The 27307-nt window shown below is 35.1% G+C and overlaps 1 protein-coding gene and 2 long non-coding RNA genes across 6 annotated transcripts; all 3 read left to right on the top strand.

Annotated features, from left to right (window-relative positions):
- Positions 1 to 4918: 4918 nt before the first annotated feature.
- On the top strand, positions 4919 to 5539 carry LOC139841995 (uncharacterized). Its single transcript, XM_071832176.1, has one exon. The coding sequence runs from the start codon at positions 4919 to 4921 to the stop codon at positions 5537 to 5539; it is 621 nt and encodes a 206-aa protein (XP_071688277.1).
- A 15053-nt stretch (positions 5540 to 20592) lies between these two features.
- Positions 20593 to 23945, top strand: LOC139844145 (uncharacterized). 4 transcript variants are annotated; one of them, XR_011757838.1, is made up of 6 exons: positions 20593 to 20760; positions 21142 to 21637; positions 21718 to 21769; positions 21910 to 22768; positions 22897 to 23044; positions 23673 to 23945. It is a non-coding gene; the product is annotated as an uncharacterized lncRNA (long non-coding RNA). The 4 variants fall into 4 exon arrangements; XR_011757839.1 differs by lacking the exon at positions 23673 to 23945 and having other exon boundaries at positions 21142 to 21406; positions 21483 to 21637; positions 22897 to 23309; XR_011757840.1 differs by lacking the exon at positions 23673 to 23945 and having other exon boundaries at positions 21910 to 22108; positions 22687 to 22768; positions 22897 to 23309.
- A 139-nt stretch (positions 23946 to 24084) lies between these two features.
- LOC139844146 (uncharacterized) lies at positions 24085 to 25494 on the top strand. The gene is made up of 4 exons (XR_011757841.1): positions 24085 to 24182; positions 24317 to 24429; positions 24606 to 24703; positions 25283 to 25494. It is a non-coding gene; the product is annotated as an uncharacterized lncRNA (long non-coding RNA).
- The last annotated feature ends 1813 nt before the right edge of the window (positions 25495 to 27307 follow it).

Below are 27307 nucleotides of genomic sequence, written 5' to 3'. Positions count from 1 at the left end.
GACAGTCGCGATTTTACGTTGGTTTAAAGTTTGGTTCCACGATTTATAGTTTCAACCGGTCCTCCTTGGAAGTGAGGTTTATCGTTGATAGTAAGTTCATCGAAGAGGATAACAAGTTCTTGTCTCGCAAGACACGCCTTTAAGTTTGATACACAGAATGTAGGATGAACGGAATTTGTTTGAGTCGGAAGTTCGAAGCGGTAAGCAACGGGCACAACACACCCCAAAATTTCAAAAGGACTAAAAATATCGCGGATTTAGCTTTCTACGTTTCCGAAACGGACTACACCTTTTCAAGGTGCGACTTTTAACGTTACGCGGTTTCCCACTTGGAATTCGAGAGGTTTACGTTTAACCCTTGTATGGCTCTTTTGGCGACTACGGGCCGTCTTGAGCCTTTCCTGGAATTGAAAAATTTTCCAGTTGTTTCATGAATGAGTTCGGGTCCGGTGGTTCGCTTGTCACCTACTTCGGTTCAACAATTTAAGAAAATGACATTCACGGCTATACGGGTCCTCGAAAAGTGTGACGTTAATACTCGAATGAAAATTATTGTAGTAAGAGAATTTGACTAAAGGCAAGTACTTTTCTCAAGTAAATTTGAAGTCGATAACACGAACTCGTATTATAGTTTCAAAAGTTTGAATCATATGTTTGCTTGGTCCGTCGGGTTGTGGTTGATGTGTTGTACTCATGTTTAAACGTGGTCCCGAGGCTTTTCGAAAAGCACTCCGAAATCTAGAAGTGAAACAAGAATCTCGATCTGAAATGAGGTACATTTCTGTAAGGTATGTTTGAACGGGTACATCAGGACTCGAAAACGTTAGTTAGAACAAGTTTCTCAAGAAATTTGCGTCGCGAAAGATTTATCTGTTTCCAAAAACGTTTGTCGGAGCAAGTTCTCATCGGTTTCTGAAAACGTTCGTCGGGGCTATTCACCCTCGAGGCGAGTACTAGTATAACGTGAAGAGTCTATCTCTCCATTGAAAATTTAGAATCAAAGATTTCCTTATACGGAAGTACGAGTGTAATACGAGAGAAGTTTCCACCTCGGTGTGAGCATAACAGGTATATTGTAGTTCGTTGATAAAACTGTGCGAGGATGAGATAGTATTCATGTATAACGTATATTTGAAGTTGAAAGAATTCGTCATTCATTCGGAAGCATAAATATGGTTCGACAATATTCGAAGGTGTGTCCCCGGTATGGTTGTTGTCAGTACTTTCGGAGTTTTCAGATGTCCAAACATGAATAGATGAAGTCATGTACATGGCACATGGTGGTGATTAGGTTGATCGATTCTAACCACCATCACGTGTCATTAGAACTTTGGTATGTCTTACCGTAATATAACCACGTTGATCGAGTGTCGTTATATTACGCTAACTCATACCTCCATTCCCACATCACTCCATAGATTCAAGTTCGTGTCATCGTGAAGATCTAAAATGAACAAAATGTAACGACGTCTCAAACGTGACTCGTATTAAATCAAAAGAATTTCTGCAACTCTAAGGAAGCGTTCCCCGAGGGAAGTGTATAAATGAGTGTTCACGTCAATGCGGTTCGAGTCAGACAATAATGTATTTAGGTATGAAAAGAGTAACGAGTCATGATAACGAGTAGTACGCAACCGTAGTGATAAATAGTGATGACGATACTCATCTAGAGTGGTGGTGGTAACTTTACAACACTTATGGATAGTAAGCTGAGACGGGGTGGATAACAACCAAGGAGTCAGAATTCCCGAACTAGAGTGACTAACGAAGTCGTGGTCATCCGTACGCGTATAAACCTTGAATTCACGTGTGTTACCAAAAAGTGGCGGAATACGAGTTCGTATGATGAAGGTTGGGTACCATTAAAAAGTTTGCCTAAGAATGATTCAAGTATAATGCACAAGTAGTCAAGTAAGTGCTATCTATAGCAAATGTATGTCAGAATGCAATGGCTAACTATCCGGTTGTAGTCTAGATTCACTAATGCGTCCTAACGACTCTGTCAGACACACTAATGCATATCCTAGTTCCCTACAACCAACGCTCTGATACCATCTGTGGCGACCCGACAAAATCGTCATTGACGGCGCCACTAACTTAAGTCCCGTTACGTGGTCGTAGTCCCTATATGAGACTCGTTTGACCAAAAATATGTCGCGTTCTTTCGAAACGTATCATGCTTGCGAAGTTTAGTTTGCAAAACCGTTCGACAACAATTTTAAGTTTGCAAAAGTATAAATTATAAATGAGATAACTTGCGACATAATTAGTTTAAAATCACGGTTGCTATAAATAGAGTAAGTATGTAAACGATATGTTTGAATCCAAAGGTGTTATCACTAGCGTATGTATGTATGTATGCTTGACCCCAAGCAAGAAATCAAAGTGTATGCATGTATGCTCGACTCCAAGCAAGTATGAGTGTACGCGGAAGCATGTATCAAATACCCAAGTATGAACCTGAGAAACATATAGAAAACTGTCAACGAAAAACGTTGGTGAAATCATAGGTGTTTTAGTAAACGTTGTATTTGAACCACAAGATTTAATATAAGATGATTATCAAAATCATTTGCATTCCAAAGTTGTTGTTTGTATCGCGGGCACCCAATTATCAAACTTAACTGTTTTGCACCCTTTGCGTAGTGTTAGAACATACACTAGACCCGAAAATATATTTCATCCGCTAACGGTAGCGAACCGTCCGAATGAGGCTCGTCAAGCCCATGTGATCACATAATATAAGTTCACGTTTACACCCTCCAAGTGTAACTAATGATAATTGAATTGAGGCTTTTTGTTCAAACCCGTACGTGGAATGTTCGTTTTCGTACTTGTGTTCAATGTATAAAAGTATGATACGTATATGTTTCTCATCCCATAGTTTAAAGCATAAAAGTTGTTTGAAAGATGGGACTATGATCTCACCTCGAGTGCACGAGTATAAAAGTACTTCACAAAGTAAACGTGTGCATGATAGTTGCTTAGCCTTGACCTAAACAAATAAGTTGTATCAATTAACCGGTTACGACACAAGGTCGGATGAAATGTGTTCAATTAGTCCTATGGCTCGTTACGACTCGATTAAATATAGCATGTGAATCAATTTGTCAAGTTTCATGCAAGATACAAGTATAGAAACAAGTTAGGAAGATTGCACAATCATTTGGTTAAGTTTGACAAAAAGTCGAACTTCGGTCGGTCAAAGTCAACGAAAAGTCAACACGTTCGGGTCGGGTCCCGAACTATTTTTCTGAGGTTTTTAATCATATATGAGCATGTTAGAACAAGTTACATGTGAATCGGAGGTGCGTAGCATAGCAAACATTATTCAAAAATCGACAAAGTTGGACAGACCACTTTGGCGCGTCGCGCGGGTATATGGCGCGCCGCGCCATTACCTGTGCAGAGAATTCTGGCAGTTTTTAAGTTTTATGCACGAACCTAACTTCAACCAATCACCATTTATGACCTGCAAACAACCAAAGCATGTATCTTATATCATCGGAAAGGTATTTTGACAAGGAAAACAACTAAACACATTTCATCAAGCAAAAACATCATTTACAATAGCCGAAATCTCGTCAAGTGGTCATTAAATGTTCAAAGCCATCGTTTCAAGTTTACAAAACGCATTTTAAGATTCGGGAATGCAATTCACACATATGATATGCCGTTTTGAAGGTAATGAAACATACAATACAACTAATCACTAACTAATATCATTTCATGGCATTCAAAGCATCAAAATTTCCTTTTAGAGTTCATCAAACCCTAATCAAGAATCACAAAACCAATAATCATGTTAATGATGTTTTCCAAATCAACCTACACATCAAATTGATGCTAAAGATGCTAGTAACACTTTTAAAACATAAACTCTAACAATTTAACAACATTAACTCATCCAAAATCAAGGATTAAGCACACCCATTTCAAATGTTCAAACTAGTTACTCAAAACAACGAAACGAGCAAACAAAACATATATTCATGTTATACACGAGCCATAGACACTAACTAACACCATTTCAAGTCAAAAACACGAATTTAGAGAAATCTAGAGTTTTAGAAATGTTACCCAAATGTGAAGAAATTGGTACCAAAATGTAGAGGATGAAGAGAGGATCACGAAAATGTAATTTGTTTTGATGTTTGCTTCTCCAATCGGATTTAGATAATGAATTTGTGAGTTGGGTGTTTATGGTTCAAAAATGGAAGAGAGAAAGGAGGTAGAAGGAGAAGAGGAAAAATGAATGGATGAGATGGGGAGGTGGTGACTAGTCACCAAACATTTGGCCAAATGCCAAGATTAGTCCCTCAAGTTTGTTGTCGGGTGCGGGAATTAACCAAACGAATATTTTAAAAACGCTCGAGTAAACGAGTGATGTTATAATTAAATAACGGGAAAATTAAGAACGTTGGTCAACGGAAACTACGAATTTAAATAACGAAAGGTATAATTTAAAAAAAAAGATAGTGTTAAAAATAAATTTAACGGAAAAACGCGGGATGTTACAGATTACTTTTGTGAGACGCCAAAATATCCACAAAGAAAATTTAAACGTCGTTTTCGCATGCGCATACAATTATTTCTCCGGATAGTGCAAGGTATTACTACTTTCCAAAGTGATAATATGCCAGAATATTTTAGTTACTTTTCTCAAGGATTTGATGCTATCGGAAGGCCTACATTTACTACTTTACAAAAATGTGTGTCGGCTATACGTCAATTGGCGTATGGCACCGCTCCCGATATGTGGGATGAATATTTGCAAATGAGTGAGCAAACATCAATACAATGTCTAGATTACTTTTGTATGTGTATTATTATATTGTACAAAAAAGAATACATGTGATCTCCGAATGCACACAATGTTGCTAGATTGTATAGTGCTCACGAGGAGAGACATGGGTTTATGGGTATGCTCGGTAGTATAGATTGTATGCACTGGGAGTGGAGGAATTGTCCTGTTGCTTTAAAAGGACAATACACTAGGGGTGATCACAAGAAACCGACCCTTATGCTTGAAGTTGTTGCTTCTTATGACTTGTGGATTTGGCATGCTTTTTTTGGGATGGCGGGTTCCAACAATGATATCAACGTTTTGAACCAATCACCTATATTTGATAAACTTAAGAACGGAACATTTCCATCTGCACCATTTGAGGTAAATGGGCATGAATATAGCAAAAGATATTACCTTGCGGATGGTATATATCCCGATTGGGCAACTTTAGTTAAAGGATATTCATGTCCTACTGAAGAACCAACGATTAAGTTTACAGGATTTCAAGCTAGTGCCCGAAAGGATGTAGAGAGGGCATTTGGGGTTCTTCAAGGCCGTTTTCATATTATACCCCTAGCTTCACGAAGTATGAGCGTTAACAGGATGCGAAGAGTGATGGAATGTGGTCTCATATTACATAACATGATACTTGAAGATAACGGCTTTGCACTTTCTAAATGGGAAGAAAGATTTACTACCGAAGTAATGGAAAATTGTATGGAACGTATACGAAACAGAGGACGGGATTGAGATATCATCGCAAGAGAATTAAGGGATCGAGATCTGCACAACCAACTCACCGAGGATTTAGTCGAGCATATTTGGAACCTTCCACCGACTTTTCGCAATGCGAATTAGTTTTTTTTTTTTTAATCTTTGTAATCGTCAATCTATGTACTTTTAAATTCTTATCAAAAATTAATTATGTATTTTTTTTATTAATGTTATTTATTTTATTTTGTTATATTTATTTACCATTTTAATGTAATTTATTTTATTTTGTTGTATTTATTTACCATTTTAAATCATTTGAAAAAAAAAACAAAAACTTGGTGGACCCTACTGAATTTGACACTGGCATTTGACATTTGGGGTTATTGGGGGTCAAAATTTAACACTGACATGTCACAGGCAGATGCACTTTTTGAGCCAAAAAGTACAAATCTGCCTGTGATGTCACAGGCAGGGTTAGAAACGGTCTAAGCGTTTAAAAAGGGCTAAAAGCTAATCCTTTGAACCATTAATAAAATAAATAGAAAATTTTTAGGGCCAAATTAACCAATCGATCACCAAGCCCATGTCTTGCCAACTCAATGTGAGTATTATTTGTTGTGCACGTTTTCTTGTTACTACGTGGAATAAAGAATAAAAAAATCTGTTAATTATTACAAAGCAAGTTCCAACTCGCATTTCGAATGAATCAATTCCATAAGAAAACACTTTGTCGGAACAATTTGTCAAAAAATTGTAATAATGTCTTTATTACTAATTTTTAGCGATTATTTTTTACGACTATATAAACAATCAAATTAGTTTAAAGACCCGTGAATTCACGAGTTTGTTAAAGAAAACATAAAAAGAAAAACCGACGAAAATATAGTTATAAAAACGTATATTATTTTTTTAAAAACGACCTTTTCGGAATAAAGAATTTAAGGAAGTCTTTCCTATTTATATTACGGCCTCCAAGACTCCGAGAGAAGTATTAACCACATTCAAGATCATATTTCATACATACGCTTCAAGAATGTTTCCAATAACCCCACACATATATGGATCCATACAAATGTATATTAACATTAACATATATACATTGTGACTTGCGATGTTTGCTTATAGTAAAAATACATATTCAAGTAAGAGCTTGTTACAATTTAAGATTGCATTGATACTGTTTTATTCTTCCACTAAAAGTTAACTCAATCATCTTACATGTCATTACCTAATTAGCAGTGTTGCAAAAATCGGAAAACTCGGCCGATTTCTCGGGAAGAAATCGGTTTGACCTCCCTGCCGGGAACTCGTTTTGGAATCGGCCAAAAAATGGTCAACGACCAAAAATCGGTCAAATATTTTAACGCCTTGATTCGAGTAAAAATTTTTTTTTTTTTTTTTTTTTTTTTGAAAAGTTAAGTCACTGGCCGGACAAGGCTTATGCCGCGGCGCGGCAAGCCTTGTCGCGGCGCGACACAACACAGGAAATTTTAGACTCCTTAACCTTGCTTCTGTTCCCAACTTCAGTTATATGCCGCGGCGCGGACCCCTTTGCCGCGGCGCGACATAACCCTAATCCGGGTGCCTGACCTGCAACATTGTATTTAAACCAACTTTTGCACGTTCCATCATTCTCAAACACATTTAAAACAACCAAATTCATACACAAACTTAAGATTCAGTTTCTAACATCGTATACCATCTAATAACAACATTTAGACATCAAACGTGTTTTCATGAAACAAAACCATCATTTGGTCCCAAATTCAATAATGACAAACATGACACTTCAAATACATGGCGTTTGATAAGCGGTAACCATAGAGCGTGATTACAAAAGGGACTTGCAATACCACTTACGCTAATGCCAATGCTCCTCCAGCTCTTCACACGGGTTCCTTACCTTCTCGATGAACCTTAACACCTAAAACATAAAACATCATGGGGGTAAGCTTTTACACTTAGTGAGTTATAGGAAAGTAACAAAACACAAAACATAAATCATTTGGGCATAATCAAAACACTTATCCTTCAACCCTTAGATTGCTTGCATACTTTCGGATCCGATCATTCATACCATAGGCATGACTTACTAGGCCGAACCTAGTAATCATGTCTAAGCTAAACATAGACATACTAAATATGCCTAAGCTATCATCATCCCATACATAGACACCCGAAGTGTCTAAGCTAACATGAACCATAGGCAAGATTACTAGCAATGTAATAACCTTGCCTAAGCTAAGCATCATCCATAGACACAACTATTGAGCTAACCCAATAGTTCTATCTAAGCTACGTAACTAGTGCACTTAGTCGTTACTCTCTTGCACGGATGCAATCCGAGAACACTAAGCCACTCTTGACCCGCCCATATTACCCCCTATAAACTCACCTTGCTTAATTGAATTTCCTTGGTCACTTGTAACTTCTTTTCCTTGATTAGCACCTATACATGAGCTAATCTCATTAATCACATAACTAAATCAAAATCACAACTTTCTTGAATCATTACGTCATTCATACTTACACTTACACTTTACCCCCTAATCACAACATACATTCATTCATACTTTCTAACTTTGAACTCATCTTTTCTAAAACAAGCATGTTACCAATCAAACATCACATTTTAATCATGTATATTACTAACTCATCACTTTTAGCTTTATCATGCAACTTTTCCTTTAATCCTTTCATTAAACATCAAATGTGCATAATAATTCAATTTCATTACTAACACCATTAACTTATCAAATTATCAATTTCTATAACTTATGACTATAACAAAAGTTCATACATGAGCATCCTTCATCAAAATTTCTAGCTAGAACACAAAATCATCTCATTGAGGCATTTTAACAAACACTTGGTGTGCATGACTAGAAATCTAACTAGAACATCATCATTCTCACCATAATCATGCCATAAATCTATAATGCAAGTTCATACATGTAATTACTTCCAAAATCAACAACAAATCCATACTAACTCATCCAAATGTGCACAATTTAACAAATAGCAACTTTCTTAAGCATAATCTCATCATTAGCATACAATGCAAGCAATAATTAGACACAAAATCCATACCTTGTCTTTTAGAGTTTTAAGAACCCTAATTGTGCACAATGAAGATGAAATTGGAAGATTAGAGCTTGCTAAAGTGATTAGGGTGTGTTAGATTTCACAAATTCAAGCTTGCATGAGTTAAATTTCAACAAATGATGGATCCTCCTTCTTCCCTTGCAAATGTCGACATACACAACCCAGGAGCACTCTCTGTATATTATTTTTTTTTGTGAATAATAATCAATTTCCAGCATTTCTAATTTCTTTTATTAAAACAACTATGGCATAATTGCAATTTCTACCCTCCCCATGTAAACTATAGTTAAGGAGGTCCTAAATCATAACCTTGCATCTTTAGTCCCTTGAAACTTAACTAACAACATTAACTTTCGTCCATTTAACATAAAATATCCTTTACCATTAATTTCTTAGCAATAAAATTTTACATAAAATAATACCTTAAATATTTGGGGTGTTACAACTCTCCCCCTCTTGGATTGTTCGCGTCCTCGCGAACCATTCTTGATGCAACGCCGGATAATATTTTATGAGCCATTCTTCGGGTTCCCATGTGCATTCGGAACCTTTTCTAAATTGCCATAATACCTTCAACAATATAACCGACTTATTTCTCAAGTGCTTAACCTTTTGATCCAAAATCTTTACCGGCTTCTCCGCATATCTTAACTTATTATCGACCTCAATTTCATTCAAAGGAACATAGGTTGAATCATCCGCCAAACACTTTCTCAATTGTGACACGTGAAACGTGTCATGTATATTACTCAATTCATCGGGTAAAGCCAAACGGTAGGCTACCTTCCCAACTTTCGCCACTATCTCAAATGGTCCCACGAACCTTGGACCCAATTTTCCCCTCTTTCTAAAACGGATGATGCCTTTCCATGGAGAAACTTTTAGCATCACTTTATCACCTACTTGAAATTCTATCGGCTTTCTCCTCTTATCAACATATGACTTTTGTCTATCTTGTGCCGCCTTCATTCTTTCACGAATTTGATCAATCATCTCGGTGGTTTGTTGCACTATTTCCGTGCTTCCCAATTCTCGTTGACCTACCTCGCCCCAACAAATCGGGGTTCTACACCTCCTTCCATACAACATCTCATATGGTGCCATTCCAATTGTAGAGTGATAACTATTGTTGTATGAAAATTCAACTAAAGGTAAGTGAGTATCCCAACTACCACCAAAATCGATAACACATGCTCTTAACATATCCTCGAGAGTTTGTATAGTCCGCTCACTTTGACCATCCGTTTGCGGGTGAAACGCGGTACTTACATGTAACTTAGTACCCATTTCCTCTTGAAATTTCCTCCAATATCGAGATGTAAATCGAGTGTCTCTATCCGAAACTATGGAAACCGGCACTCCATGCCTTGCAACAACTTCTTTCATATACAACTTAGACATTGCTTCCGATGACGAAGCTTCTCTTATTGCCAAAAATAATGCACTCTTAGTCAATCTATCAACAATAACCCAAATTGCATCGTGTTGTCTAGGGGTCTTAGGCAACTTAGTCACTAAATCCATCGTAATATGCTCCCATTTCCACACCGGTACCTCTAAAGGTTGCATTTCACCGTAGGGCATTTGATGATCGGCTTTCACTTGAAGACAAGTAAGACACTTGTGCACATACTTAACTATATCCCTCTTCATTCCCGGCCACCAATAGTCTTTCCTTAAATCTCTATACATTTTCGTAGCACCGGGGTGAATCGAATACTTAGACTTGTGAGCTAAGTCAAGGAGCTCACTTCTAACATCACTTTGCAAAGGTACCCAAATTCTCCCATATCTAAGCCTTAAACCACGAGAATCTACCACAAAATCGTCAACTTGCCCCTTGATTCTTTCTTTTCTCACGTTTTCGGGCGATAATGCTTCACCTTGTGCAACACGAATATCATCAAATATTTGAGGTGATATTACCATAGCCAAGCTTGTTATCTTAATCGGTTGATGACTTGACTTCCTACTAAGAGCATCCGCTACTACATTCGCTTTTCCGGGGTGATATAAGATCTCACAATCATAATCTTTCACCAAATCGAGACCTCTCCTTTGCCTATCGTTCAAATCCCTTTGATCAAACAAATACTTTAAGTTCTTATGATCGGTATAAATGGAAAACTTAACACCATAAAGATAATGACGCCAAATCTTTAGAGCAAAAACCACGGCCGTCAATTCTAAATCATGCGTAGGATAGCGTTTCTCGTGTTCCTTCAATTGTCGGGAAGCATAAGCTATGACCTTCCCATTTTGCATCAATACACACCCTAAGCCTTTCTTAGAAGCATCACAATAAACCGTCATGTTCTCATTCCCTTCCGGTAAAACCAATATGGGAGCTTGAACGAGCTTTTCCTTAAGGAGTTGAAACGCTTGTTCTTGCTTTTCTTCCCATCTCCATGGCACACTTTTACGAGTCAACTTGGTGAGTGGGGTGGCTATTCTAGAAAAATCTTGTATAAATCGCCGATAATACCCCGCTAAACCTAGAAAACTCCTAACCTCGGTAGGATTCGTAGGTGGTTCCCATCTCATAATTGCCTCTATCTTCACCGGATCAACACAAATACCCTTCTTGTTAATGACATGGCCCAAAAATTGAACTTCACGAAGCCAAAACTCGCACTTAGAGAACTTAGCAAACAATCTTTCCCTTCTTAAAGTCTCTAATACTTGTCTTAAATGTACCGTATGTTCCTCTTCACTCTTAGAATATATCAAAATGTCATCAATGAACACAATTACAAACCTATCAAGCATCGGTCGACAAACTCTATTCATCAAATCCATAAACGCGGCCGGAGCATTTGTTAATCCAAACGGCATAACCACAAACTCATAATGACCATACCTTGTTCGAAAAGCTGTTTTAGGGACATCTTCTTCCCTCACCTTCAATTGATGGTAACCCGACCTCAAATCTATCTTTGAAAAGAAACTTGCACCTTGCAATTGATCAAACAAATCGTCTATCCTCGGCAACGGATACTTATTCTTAATAGTGACTTTATTCAATTCTCGATAATCAATACACATTCTCATAGTTCCATCCTTCTTTTTCACAAATAAAACCGGAGCTCCCCAAGGTGAACTACTAGGGCGTATAAAACCTTTATCTATCAAATCTTGCAATTGAGTCATCATTTCTCTCATTTCCGATGGGGCTACTCGATATGGAGCTTTGGCAATTGGCGTGGCCCCGGGTATCAAATCTATTCTAAACTCTACCTCTCGCTCGGGAGGTACACCGGGCAATTCACTTGGAAACACATCCGGAAACTCGTTAACTATTGGTACATCATCTAATTCAACAACCTTTTTCAAATCATCAACAACATGTGCCAAAAACGCACAACACCCATGAGACAAAAATCTTTTAGCCTTAGCATATGTGCATATAGGAATTGCACGCCTAGCTCGTTCCCCATAAATCCATATAACTTTTCCACTTGGTGATTGAACTAACACTATTTTCTTACGACACAAAATTATCCCCTCATTGTTACCTAGCCAATCCATGCCCACAATTACTTGAAATTCACCCATTTGCATGGGTATTAAATCAATGACAAACTTTTCATCATCCAAAATAATTTCACACCCCTTAATGATACTATACACCATCACGGTCTTATTATCCGCTATTTCAACCTCTAATGGGTGTTCTAACATACTTGGGGTCATATTAAAATGCTTACAAAAAGAATATGATACAAACGACCGCGTAGCACCGGAATCAAACAAAACATGCGCAGGTAAAGAGTTTACAATAAAGGTACCTGACACCACATTTTGGGACTCCTTCGCTTCGAGTGCGGTAATCTGATGAGCTCGGGCCCTTGGTCGGCTATCACTAGTCTTCGGTTCCGTCTTAACCTCTTTCTTAACACTACCACTAGCTAAATCCTTCTTGTATTCCGGACATTCGGCTTGAAAGTGACCTTTCTCAAAACAATAGTAACATTGCTTACCTTTCTTAGGGCATTCGGCGGCCCTATGACCCGGCCTCCCGCAAGAGTAACAATCGGTGGTACCCGCTTTACATTCACCCGTATGATTCTTACCACACCTGGTACACGACTTGGCTTCTTTCCCACCGCTCTTACCCGACACAAAACCCCCTTTTGACTTGTGCGGGGATTCGAAACCAAACTTACCCTTTTTCGGACTAACATTTTGCATTACCTTGGAGTCTTGATCTAACTTTCGCTTGAACGCCGCCTTCTTCCTAAGTTCATGTTCTCTAACAAGTGCTCGATTCATCATCTCGGCTAAAGTCTTATAAGTACTCTTATCGATAAACTCACTTATTTCGGGATTCAACTTTTCATGATAATGATCCATCATCAACTTGGGACTTGACACGAAGTCCGGACAAAAACGAGACTTATCATTAAACTCGGCATTAAACTCGGTCACCGACTTACCTCCATGCTCTATATTCATAAACTCGGATTTCAACCTACTAACCTCGGCGGGTGGAGCAAATTGGGTCATAAACATTTCACGGAACTTGTCCCATGAGAAACTCGTAGCCACGTCTCGCCCATGAGACTTAACTATAAAATTCCACCACTCGTATCCACTACCCTTCATTTGATGAGCCGCATAAATTACCTTCAAATGTTCGGGGCATTCACACAACATGAAGGTTTCTTCAATCTCATCAATCCATCTTTGACTAACAATAGGGTCAACCTTACCATGAAACTCGGGAGGATGGCAATTTGCGAAGTTCTTATATTCAAAACGGTCATCCTTTCTCTTAGGGGCTTCTACCTCTTCTTGCCTTACTCCACTTCCCCCTTCACCTCTTAAGGTAGGGTTATTAGCAACAAAAGTCTTTAACTTCTCATCTAATTGATCATTGATCAACGTCTTAATCTTCTCTAACAAAGTTGGAGTATAACGTATCAAGGCTTGCCCTATTTGCCCCGAAATGTCATTTGGCATGTTAACTTCTCCCGATTCGTTTTGAGAGTCTTCTATAGACTCCGCGGATGGGGTGCGGACGTACTCATCATCCTCATCTTGACCTCGGTTTGGTGATACAATAGCCATTTCTAAAAAAATTACATTCAACCCATTAGTTCAAATACCGATAACACCATTATTCAACAAAACCAAACCATTCGAAAGAATTCCTAACTCGATTCACCATGACTATAGTAGATGTTCATGTGTACTAAAATGAAGTAATAACAATGGCCTGTTGTTATTACACCATTTCATTACACATTAAGTCCACTATGACATCATGGCTAACGGGTATCAAACTCCTTTCATAGATCAATCATTATACTACGGGTCTAGTCGATGACTCTACCCTATGGAGCATGGCACAACTATACGACTATAACACTTATGCAAGTCCTAAACCGCTTATCCTTTCACAACAATGGTTTAAGCCTAGATAATCCCTATCGTGGATTACCCAAGTCCCTTAAACCACAGCTCTGATACCAACTTTTAACGCCTTGATTCGAGTAAAAATTTTTTTTTTTTTTTTTTTTTTTTTGAAAAGTTAAGTCACTGGCCGGACAAGGCTTATGCCGCGGCGCGGCAAGCCTTGTCGCGGCGCGACACAACACAGGAAATTTTAGACTCCTTAACCTTGCTTCTGTTCCCAACTTCAGTTATATGCCGCGGCGCGGACCCCTTTGCCGCGGCGCGACATAACCCTAATCCGGGTGCCTGACCTGCAACATTGTATTTAAACCAACTTTTGCACGTTCCATCATTCTCAAACACATTTAAAACAACCAAATTCATACACAAACTTAAGATTCAGTTTCTAACATCGTATACCATCTAATAACAACATTTAGACATCAAACGTGTTTTCATGAAACAAAACCATCATTTGGTCCCAAATTCAATAATGACAAACATGACACTTCAAATACATGGCGTTTGATAAGCGGTAATCATAGAGCGTGATTACAAAAGGGACTTGCAATACCACTTACGCTAATGCCAATGCTCCTCCAGCTCTTCACACGGGTTCCTTACCTTCTCGATGAACCTTAACACCTAAAACATAAAACATCATGGGGGTAAGCTTTTACACTTAGTGAGTTATAGGAAAGTAACAAAACACAAAACATAAATCATTTGGGCATAATCAAAACACTTATCCTTCAACCCTTAGATTGCTTGCATACTTTCGGATCCGATCATTCATACCATAGGCATGACTTACTAGGCCGAACCTAGTAATCATGTCTAAGCTAAACATAGACATACTAAATATGCCTAAGCTATCATCATCCCATACATAGACACCCGAAGTGTCTAAGCTAACATGAACCATAGGCAAGATTACTAGCAATGTAATAACCTTGCCTAAGCTAAGCATCATCCATAGACACAACTATTGAGCTAACCCAATAGTTCTATCTAAGCTACGTAACTAGTGCACTTAGTCGTTACTCTCTTGCACGGATGCAATCCGAGAACACTAAGCCACTCTTGACCCGCCCATATTACCCCCTATAAACTCACCTTGCTTAATTGAATTTCCTTGGTCACTTGTAACTTCTTTTCCTTGATTAGCACCTATACATGAGCTAATCTCATTAATCACATAACTAAATCAAAATCACAACTTTCTTGAATCATTACGTCATTCATACTTACACTTACACTTTACCCCCTAATCACAACATACATTCATTCATACTTTCTAACTTTGAACTCATCTTTTCTAAAACAAGCATGTTACCAATCAAACATCACATTTTAATCATGTATATTACTAACTCATCACTTTTAGCTTTATCATGCAACTTTTCCTTTAATCCTTTCATTAAACATCAAATGTGCATAATAATTCAATTTCATTACTAACACCATTAACTTATCAAATTATCAATTTCTATAACTTATGACTATAACAAAAGTTCATACATGAGCATCCTTCATCAAAATTTCTAGCTAGAACACAAAATCATCTCATTGAGGCATTTTAACAAACACTTGGTGTGCATGACTAGAAATCTAACTAGAACATCATCATTCTCACCATAATCATGCCATAAATCTATAATGCAAGTTCATACATGTAATTACTTCCAAAATCAACAACAAATCCATACTAACTCATCCAAATGTGCACAATTTAACAAATAGCAACTTTCTTAAGCATAATCTCATCATTAGCATACAATGCAAGCAATAATTAGACACAAAATCCATACCTTGTCTTTTAGAGTTTTAAGAACCCTAATTGTGCACAATGAAGATGAAATTGGAAGATTAGAGCTTGCTAAAGTGATTAGGGTGTGTTAGATTTCACAAATTCAAGCTTGCATGAGTTAAATTTCAACAAATGATGGATCCTCCTTCTTCCCTTGCAAATGTCGACATACACAACCCAGGAGCACTCTCTGTATATTATTTTTTTTTGTGAATAATAATCAATTTCCAGCATTTCTATTTTCTTTTATTAAAACAACTATGGCATAATTGCAATTTCTACCCTCCCCATGTAAACTATAGTTAAGGAGGTCCTAAATCATAACCTTGCATCTTTAGTCCCTTGAAACTTAACTAACAACATTAACTTTCGTCCATTTAACATAAAATATCCTTTACCATTAATTTCTTAGCAATAAAATTTTACATAAAATAATACCTTAAATATTTGGGGTGTTACAAATATCGGAAAAATCGGTCAAATCTCGAAAAAATCTCGAAAAAATTGGTCAAATCTCGGTAAAACCGGTCAAATCTCGGAAAAAACTCGGTAAAATCTCAAAAGTCAACGAAAGTCAACTGCCGATAACTCCCCGAGTTCTCCTCGAGTTCTCCGAGTTCTCGTTTTGGAGACCCTGCCGAGAACTCTCCGAGAACCGATTTCTGCAACCTTTCCAATTAGAGTAGTTGTCATATATGATATGAGTAATCCAAATTCACCAACGAAAATCTTGCTTGCACCAACACTTGAATACAACCAAATTTGACCCAAATCAAACTTGATCCATAAAAGACAAAGTCTCATGACCCAAATCTCTCATCCCATTAATTCCATTTGATGACTCGACAAATCACAAGTTTGCTAAATAACATATTAAACATTAAATTAAACATATAAGAGAAAATTGTGCGGTTGGTCCCTGTAGTTTACATGAAATGAGGTGTTTGGTCCCTGAACTTCATTTTCGGGGTTGTTGGTCCCTGTGATTTTCAAAACACGTGTGGTTGGTCCCTGATAGGGACCAACTACACATGTTTTAAACTTTCATTTTCGGGGTTGTTGGTCCCTGACACGAACCAACCACACGTGTTTTGAAAATCACAGGGACCAACAATCCCGAAAATAAAGTTCAGGGACCAAACACCATTTCATGTAAATCACAGGGACCAACCGCACAATTTTCTCAACATAGAAAGAATAACAAAAGAAATTTTATAAGAAAAGCATTTTAAGAGAACTTCACTTAAAAATGCAATAATAATAACTTATGAGCAATTTTTGTTAAGGAATAACATTAACATTAACATTAACATTAAGATACATATTTAAGAAAAAATCATACTCAAAACACTCAATTCTATTGATTAGAAAATGGCAAAACACAACTCAATATCACTTTCATATTGCTTAAATACAAACATTTCAATTTGTAGGTTCATGAATACATGACAATCAAACAAAAAATTAAAAGAAATTCAGAAAAGAAAATAAGCATCAACAAAGTAAATACTTATACATAAATACTACTTATCTACCTATATTAAAATAAAGGTATTAATAACTTATCTCTACGATATCTCAACATGACCCATGGTATACCCAACTTATGAGTGTTAGAATCACATGTTAACATACCATGTACACTAACCCTCATATTCTTCATCGACATCCCATATAACTATCTACATGAAAATTGTATTGCCTAATTGTGAGTGAAAGCTTAGTGTGTACAAATCACTGCTTTGTAGCAACTTTAAGGTTAAAAAGTTGCTTGATATACTCCTTGCTCAAGAACACAAATAATGGGGGAAAATTAACAAGCAAACAAAAGGTCACCTTTTAATGAATGATATGAAGTTAGAAACCAAAGCGTACACTACAAGAAAACTGTTTTCTTAGGACCCTTAGTTCTAGTACCCCGGTAAATAAGGGTCCTAAGCAACCCAAAAATAGGACAGGGCATTTTTTGGAGTCCCATATGATATATGCAAAAGTAGTGGTGTCCTAAAACGCGATAAGCTTATAAACTGGGGTCCTAAAAGCTATAGAATATGACACATGATTTTTGGGTCCTATTATTAGATACGCTTATAAATTTGTGTCCTAAAAAGTTGTTTAATATGACACATAATTTGTTGGTGTCCTATTATCCTATGTTTTTATAGGACACTTAGAAGGTGAGTCGCACTATGAGATGAGATTTCAAATGATAGGAAACATGATTTTTGGGTCCTATTATAATAGGTGTTCATAGGACACTTGATATGTTCATTTCATACACATGATTTTTGGGTCCAATTATCATAGGTGTTCATAGGACACTTGATATGTTCATTATACGTGAAATACACTTTAAATAGGATATTTATTTGTGAGTTTTATTATACTGCAACGTGTTGGATCACTGTTATAATAAGATCCTATCAATTCTATTATTTTAGAAAACATTAATAATTCTATAAGACATAGGAGCTTTTGGGTCCTAATAACCATATGACTTAATAAGACGCTTCAAATTGTGGATGCTAAAAAAGGCTTTATAAGACTTTTAAATGTTTGTTGTCTTATTAGTTGTTGATGTAATAAGACACTTGTATTAAGGTTCTATGATAGAATACTTTAAATATATGTTATGAAATTGGTATTTTAAAAAACATTATAATAGGACGCTTGAGTATTTGAGGTCCTAATTATCATATGACAATATAGAACTCTTAAATTGTGGTTGCATAAAAATAGACTTATTAAAACATTATCTTGTTGGTGTCTTATTATGTGGTTATTTAATAGAATGCAAGATTAATAAGGTCATATTAAATGTCATGACATATTAGGACTATTTAAGTCATATTTTTCACTTTTGTTACAAAAATAGATTCAAGTATTATATAAGATAGGTTACAAATTAGTACTACATTATTGAATAGATTTATGGCTACCATACATGTTTTAGTTATGCATACGAAAACACAGTTTCGTTATCTTTAGCCATTATTGTTCCTTTAGAAAAGGTAGACAAAATGAGCTTTATATATTTAACTGTACAGTTGTTATCAAATGTTACCTTTTTTTCTTAGACATCAAATAAGCTGTGCATATATTGACCGTTTATAATTACAATGTGAGCTTCATATATTGAAACAAAATGTATAGATGTTTTCAAATGTTAGCTTTTTATTTTTTGCAGTCGTGGCCTATGTGTTACTTATGTTCGTTGCGAGTGTCATACCTGCAATATGATCACGATTACCAAAATGTAATTGCTGATCTTACCTTGGTCTGGTCTACTTAGCCCTTTACTTTTCGATTGCTTGACTGGTGCATCTTTTTACCAGTGTTACGGGTCATCACAACATTCATAGTAATTGTATATCCAGATTGACTACAAAAGGTCAAACTCGCACATTTGCAATTCAAACTGATTTTAAAACCTTAACAGATCCATTATCAACATCGGTCTAACTAAATTGTCGTCAATAATATATTTTGAGAACAAGTTTTTGGTATCTGGCCGATAGAAACCTGAAATCTTATACCAAATAAGCTCCTTTAAAACCTTTGACTTCTTTATATGATCAATAAAAGTAATCCATCTTCTAAGATACCACAAATGACACAAAGTAACACATGCAGTTCATATTGTTTAGCCCCAATGACAATATAACATAAAGTTGTTCAAGCTATATACTATAATAAAGACATAACCTTCATTCATAACAGCAGGTAATGGTGACTGCAGATACTGACGACAACAGGCACGACACCTATATATGAAACCCATAAAAAAAGTAAGAAGAAAGAAACACACATCAACAATCAAGCAGCACAATACATAGACAATAAAATAGCTCCATTGGCCGCAGATGGTAAAATGGGTTCACGACAGTTGGATAGCTTTCTGTTCTTTTAGGTAGGGTGGATTATTATTCGGAATAATGACCACTTATAAAACAAAAACAACTTTATGTAAACCAAAACCGAGATATAAACAAACATCAGGACTAATTGAAGCATATAACTTTTACTATACTACTCAATAAGCGTAAGTTAACCCTAATCAGATAGAAGCGAAGTAACAGCGACATAAGAAACAAAAAATAAATAAATAAATAAAAAAAAAATAAAAAAAAAATAAAAAAAAAAAAAAAGGGAAAAATTATTAACAATCAGAGAAACAGAGTACCTGAGCGAGTAGCAGATAACGGAAAGAACAACAAAAAACCGGAACGGAAATTAATGATTCAAGAGGAAAAACCTGAAGACTTCGATTAATAAGGTAGGAACAGCAAATAACCAATTGATATTGTTGATGCAATTAACGTCGATGATTCCGTCATTCATCATCGGAGCAAAATTTGGTGAACAATGGATTTTAGTGAGGGGAGATTACAGAGAACTATGTGAATAATGAAAGATTGAGAGAAATTTTTCAGAGTAATTAAAGGGGGGAGATGGGAGAAAATTGCGCTCTAACTTTTGAGTGAAAGACTTTGAATTTGTGAATCCGTATACAGTTTTTTTTTTTTTTTTTTTTTTTTTTTTTTTTTTTTTTTTTGATAAAAGTAACATCCTTCCTCTCTAACTATTAAAACAAAGCCTGTATATTAACTAATACTTTCAATTCAAATTCAAAAATCTATAATAACAAAACTCTTATGGCATCATTAATTATTAAAAAATCCCACATATTCAAATCTTGACCCTTAGATTAATCTTCTTAAATTAATCTTAGACACTTAAATTCCTAATCACGTCATTTAGAAAATTAAGCAGCGGTTATCGCTACTAATTACTCCTGCTACCCCTAACCCTTATTAGGTCTACGGGATAAGAAATAAGAAAAAAAAATTAAACGCAAAGATCGACTGCCAATCGCAATCAACTTCTTCCATGGCAGATGGCGGTGATCTTCGATGGTACCCGATTATGTGCCTTCTTCTTTTAGGTATCATCAGTTTCATTGTTTAATATAAGAAAAAACTTCTTTTTGATGTTTACTGGACTGCATTTGAGATTATTTTTTTGACGATCTTTGCATAAATTAATGGCCTTTTATTATGTTTAATATTCAGAGATAGATTCGATTAGTAGATGTTTTAAATTGCTTCTTTTCAGGCTATATTCATTTATGGCATAAGCTTCATCATTTTGTGCTATTATAACAGTTTGTGTGATGCTAATTATAAATTATGGCATATAACAAATAATTGGAAATATAGGATTTTTTTTTTAGACAATTATGTACGTTAGGAAAAGTATCATTTGGATTTTTAATGGAGCTTTTAGTTGCAAATTGTACTTAACACACTTGATATCTGTATTTCAGGATGTGTATGTGTTTTGTAAGGTTTTCGAGAAAAGTGGTGCGGGGGCCAAAATCGGTGCTAATTATGGTGTCCCGTTTGATGAAGAAGTGTGGAATGATGATGGAGGCAGCTGTTCCAGATCTCAAATTACTGTTGGTCCAGACAGGGCTACAAACATGCCTATACCTTTTTGTGTGCATGACATCTCCATTACTGAACCCTGTTCATCTATTGTGTCATGTTCTGCAACTGAGTCTTTGAACAAACTAGATTACAAGCAGAAAGGTCCAGTTACATCAAACACGGATGTGTTGTTTTGAAAAATCTGTCATTTGAATTGATTTTTGTTGTTTGACTGCAGGTTATGTTTAAAAATCTTTTCTGTTTTGTAACATCCAGTTGTTGGGTTCCAAGCACTATTCGATTTCTGCTGCAAATGTTGATAAACATAATGATAATGATGATACATAAAACAGTTGATACGTAAATTCACAAATCGACTGACCATGATTTATGGTAATTTATCATCTCTATTATGTCGATGGTCGACTAATATTAAGTTATTAACCGCTTAATTTTTTTTATTTATGTGTTAGGCCTTTCAAGTTCTTTATATTTCTATCTATTTACTGCAACTGCAAACAAAATGTATGATATTGTAAGCTACTTTTTTCATAGTTTTTTGGTATGAATTTTAGTCCTTATGCTTTATAGTTTACCATGATGTATTTACTAAATCTAACGGTGATTAATATAAATCATTTATGATGTGTGCGTGATCTTTAAAGGTGTGTGTGATCTTTCAAGGTGCGGTTTCTATGACGAACCAAGGCGTGACAGGTTTCCCCGAGATTATGGTGTCACAATTTATACTTTTCGTAGATTCTCATATTTGGTTCTTACAGATTGCAAAAGAGGCCGAATTCTTTTCCTTTGGAACCAGTGACCTGACTCAGGTGACATCCGGGTATAATATATATGATATTGGTAAGTTTCGCGAACGATTATTTTCTGTAAATTTTAGATAGTATATGTATAATCAATAAACCCTATTTAAGATCTTAATACTGAATTTATCAATATCGTGAACCTTTGTACATATCCATTGTTGTTTGACATCGTAGAACCTTTGGTAAAATACCTTTACCCCATGAATTACGAATTGGTGGTAGGCTCAAGATTCAATATTCTCATGTTTTTGCCATGCTTCTCATTATTTGTATCTCTACAAAGAAGATATTTTTAGTCATACTGCATTTAATTATATATGATAAAACATGAATTTAATATCTAACTGATGATGGTGATCAACAATGTTAATTCACTTCCTTAGTTCTAACATACGTTTTATATAGCCTTCACCGGTTAACTGTAACAGAAGTGGTGAAATTGCAATATATTTTGTTATCATTATCTGAGACTGATCATTTAGATAAAGAAATAGAGTGATCAATGCTCCAGAATCATAAACATCAAATGTTCCGTCAATCGATTAGTTATGAATACACAAAGATTTACTGTTTTTGTTTTATATTCAGTATCATGAGTCATTTTCTGTGTAACAGTTGATGGAAATAGGAGGATTGCTTAATGAGGCTGCAAAACAGATTAATCATTGCCTATGATGGTTCAATTCCAGAACACCAGGTAGTAATGTCAGTTATCTGCTATTAAACAATGGTAATATATGATTATTAAACAAACATGTTCTTAATGTGTTTATCAAAAAGAGAAGACAACTTTGACCCATTTGCTTATGATTTGGGTCAATCCAGGCTATCATTTATCCCATTTGCTTATGAGTTGGGGAAAAATAAATGTTCTTTGTCAATTGAGCTTCCGATCTTTCCTGCCCGTTGATGTTGAATCCGTTATAGGCGGCATTATCGTATTTCAATATGGGCAATTGACGACCTGATAGTGGTAATATTCATATTTTACTTTATGTAATTTGCCTCTTTTAGTTGCATTGTAGTGTTATTAGTTGTTGAATTTTGGTGAGGTTATTTACATGTTTTTATTATGTTAATTAACTACAGACTGCAACATCCTTACTTCAAATTTGTAGGTGAGCTATTTGTAGGTGAGCTATGATTATAGTCAGATTCTATGATTTATTACGCACATATTGCGCTACTATTACTTATATCATTGATCATTGATGATATAAATAACTTATTAAAAATATATCTTTAGAATCATGTATGATAAAATACCCGCGAATGCGCGGGTTATAAACTAGTCCCCTTTCAAATTAAATCGCAACCATTAAAAAAGATGATCTGATAGCTAAAATTTACCTTAGCTTGGATCATTGTATCTTAGTTAAGACTAATTGTATTTATCTATTTTACCCTTAAAACTTCCCCTTAAACTTCTCCTTAAAACTTTACAGTTATTTTTATAACTTCCCCGTTACCCTATTATTTGTTAATTTGATAAATAATGAACGGAAGTTACCTCCTTCCCTCTTTACGGTTTCTCTCTAAACTTCCTCTTTACCATTAATCACCCTCAAATTCCCTAATAGCTTTCCGCTCATCACTGTTAGTCGATTCCAACCAGTCAAATCATCTGATACTTCTGCTTCTCTGGAGAACGCCGATTATGGATTTCGAGTGTTAAAGCTTGAAAAGAAGTCGTTTTTATCGATTCCGCTTTAAGGTTCGTATGATATAGGTTGAAGGTAATTGAAGGTTTCTGTTTGAATCAACCATAACAATTTTACAATTGAAGGTAATTGAAGGTTTATTTGAGATCAACCTTCGAACCAATATATCCATGGTACGTAATTGTACTGATTCTTAATTTGTTTCTATAATAGTGCTAATGATTATCAAATTTAAAAATTTAGGATTTTTAGGGTTTCTTATTACTCAGTAACATGATTCGATTCTTAATTCGTTTCGCAATTCGTTTTCATTTTCTACATCCAGTGTTATCAATTATATGAGATTGAGGATGAGAATTATAAGTCTTAATGTTAACTATTGCCTTACATTAGCAGTTGACGCCTAATTCCGTTACAAATTTGAGTCACACATTGATCAACTAATTTTAGGTAATTATTTGATTCATTGTATTTTTAAGTCATTTGTTCATGCGTTGGTTGATATAATGATAAAGTTCATTTTTAATTAAATTATTTGTTCACCTGTTTACTTAAAGATTACATTTTTTTTTCCTGTTGAACAGATAATTGTGAATTAGGGTTTGGTCTTAACAATGGCAGAAGAAAAAATTCTACAACTGAAGATGGAGGATGCAAATGTACGCATCGTTTAATTCTTTTCAAATGGTATCAAATGGTTTGGTATCAAACTCTATCTTATTCAATGTGATGTTAATTTTCATTTTTTTGGTTCACTGACCCTCAAAATTGGGGTATTTGGATGTCAATACTATTAGTAATTAGTTCATGATGAAAAAATGTTATTACGTACTTGAAAAAAGGGTTTTATCTATTCTACTTTTTTTTTTTCAGAATACAAGGTAGACTCCTAGAACGTAAATGCTCTATGTGTTTTGGACTTTATGGATGATCGTTACCCTGTTCAAAGTGCTTTTTTTGTTTTAAACCAAGTAAGCTTTATACAACCTTCTATTACATAGTTTATAGTTATAAAATTCCCCGATTTGATTTTTCAGATTTCAATTGTTTCCAAGTGTATTTATGCTAACCTCTTTGTTTTTAATTGTGGGACTCGCTATTAACTACACTATGATATGCTTTTAGTACATAAATTCCGGAATTTCGTGAAATTAGTACTACAAAATATCATCAGGACTTGAAATAGAATGGCGTGACAATAACGTTTTTGAAGTCTCACATTTGAATATAACCGTGCTAATGAGATGAACTTTGTTTTATCGTTTGATCCTTGCTTAACATGGACCATGTCTAAGCTAAGTTAGTGTTAGATGCCGCTTTGGACCTTAAATACGTTAGACATTTTTGTATATCTATCTTCTCTACTATTTAAATCAAATCTATCTTCTCTATAATTAGCATTTTTTAAGTTAATATATTTTTCTTATTTTCTATAGTTTGTTTGTAATTTTGTAAGATCGTTTGTCCCCAAGAGTAATTATATTTAATTTATATAGGAATAATTTTAGAACAATGACAATGAAGCTTAGATATATTGTTTTGGTTTCCAGCCGTTGATCAGGACAAGATGGTAGTGATGAAGATGGTAGTGCTAACAATCTTGAAGATGAAGCAGCAACCTATAGCATAAAGTATCTTACCGGTAGTAATATAATGGGTCTTGCGGTATAAATTCTATGTTAATGAATCATTTTATTTACTTTTAATATCGTTTACACTCATCTTTTTTACATTTTTTTTGTCTTCATGAAGGATCCAAGTTTTCGACACCATATTCTTATTCAGTGCCTAATTTTGTTCGATTATCTGAAGGTTGTTCGCTTGGTTCATTCGCATCTATTTTCAGTTATTAATTTTTTATAGTTGTGTATGATTTGTTCATCATTTATTGGAATACAATGGAGTTTCAGTTTCTAATTTATTAAAACCGTATATTTCTTAAACCGTAGAGCCTTTATTCCTTTCTTACAATTTCAATTAAGTGAAGAGCTTTTCACTATACCACTTACAGATCGGAGATAACTGAAGAGCTTTCAATTATACGATGTCTTTTAACGTTCCAAAGAACGCTAAACCTGCTACGAAAAAGTTAATTTGTTTGTGATGGGGATATGGAAAACAACCTACCGCAGCAACGAATGTTGTTGTCACTTAAAATCATATTCCAACATCAAATTCAGGTAATGAAAAAATTAATTCTGAAATCATTCTTTTATTCATTTTATAATTAATAAGTATCTTTGTTAGTTATATATGCTTTCTGCTATGTTTGCTTTATCAATCTAATTTAATTTTGTGGTACCCTTTTATCTTTAGTTTAAATTTCGTTGTATGAATATCAATTGAAGGTTTTTTTGGTCATCTTGTGATCACAGGTATCATTTAGCCTACTTTAGAAGTTGAAATGTATAGATTAGTAAGTGTATTGTATTTATTGTTAACAATCGTATATTTATGGTTTTAACTATATGTATTTTGATCCCACATATCAAATTTGTTCATCTTTACATTCGCCTAATACCGGTTTGTCCCTGTTACCATCTTCACATGACCATGCTCGAGAACCTGCAAGGAGCTTCGATCAGAACGCCATTGCCTTATGTTACTAACAATGGTTAGTAACAGTTTTTATCTATCTCAAATAATAAAGAATTGATTGAATTTGTTTTACAAAACTTTCAGTTCTACATTTATTTGGTTACATATATGTGATTATAGTTACTTTATTGTCTGTTTTATTATTTGTTTGGTACCCGTCACATAACCCTATTTGTTTACTATCGACATTCAATTTATTTTTTTGAGAATTTATAACTCATGATAAAATATTTGTTGTTGATTTTTATAAGGCAAAACGATATAATTACAATGACAAATTCTTGGGTTTTTTTTTTATTATATTGCAGGTTCGCTTCGATCACCTTCTGGATATTCTGTTACCTCTCGGACCATTCAAGCAACTCAATACATAACACTAGAATCAGTTGCGAATTATATTGGTTAGTTCAGTTCTTTTACGTATGTAATTACTATGCAGTGTCAATTTTACGGTTCGAACAATTAGTAAACCGTTGTTACTATACTTTTAGTTACTTCATTTATAACCGATGTTGATCTTTATATTGGTCAGTTCAGTTCTTCACTGACTACTCAATTGCTTTGGTGTTTATTATATGTTAATAAGCTTAGATTTTTTTGTTTAACACCTTATTTGTGTATGGTCATGTAGGATTCATCTTACAGAACTTGGATTCAGAACATTCTTTTTTTCACTGGTTAGAAAGGCTGGATTTAGTTCCATTTAATTCCATTTAAAGGTTGCTATTTCGAACTATTGTTGCTGCTGTTTGAAGTAACTTATATGGATTTTTCATGTAGGATTCATCTTGCTGCAGTCTGCATTTTGAAGTAGCTTATATGTCGAATAGCTTGCAGAAAAGGGTTGCATAACGAATGTAATTTCTTTATCCTTCAATCGTTTATAAGCCATGTTAGGGATTTGTTTTCTAAAGAGGTATGTCTAGCATTTTATTAAGTACATTGATACTTATGTTTGAAAAGATTCCGTGAATATA

The sequence above is a fragment of the Rutidosis leptorrhynchoides genome, chromosome 4 (genome assembly GCF_046630445.1).
Source record: "Rutidosis leptorrhynchoides isolate AG116_Rl617_1_P2 chromosome 4, CSIRO_AGI_Rlap_v1, whole genome shotgun sequence".
Lineage (NCBI taxonomy): Eukaryota > Viridiplantae > Streptophyta > Magnoliopsida > Asterales > Asteraceae > Rutidosis > Rutidosis leptorrhynchoides.
Note: the sequence above shows the minus strand (reverse complement) of the source record. Positions and strands in the feature narration are given on the sequence as shown.

Excerpts from the sequence above, each read along its gene's own strand:
- LOC139841995 (XM_071832176.1), top strand. The coding sequence starts at position 4,919 with ATGGGTATGCTCGGTAGTATAGATTGTATGCACTGGGAGTGGAGGAAT.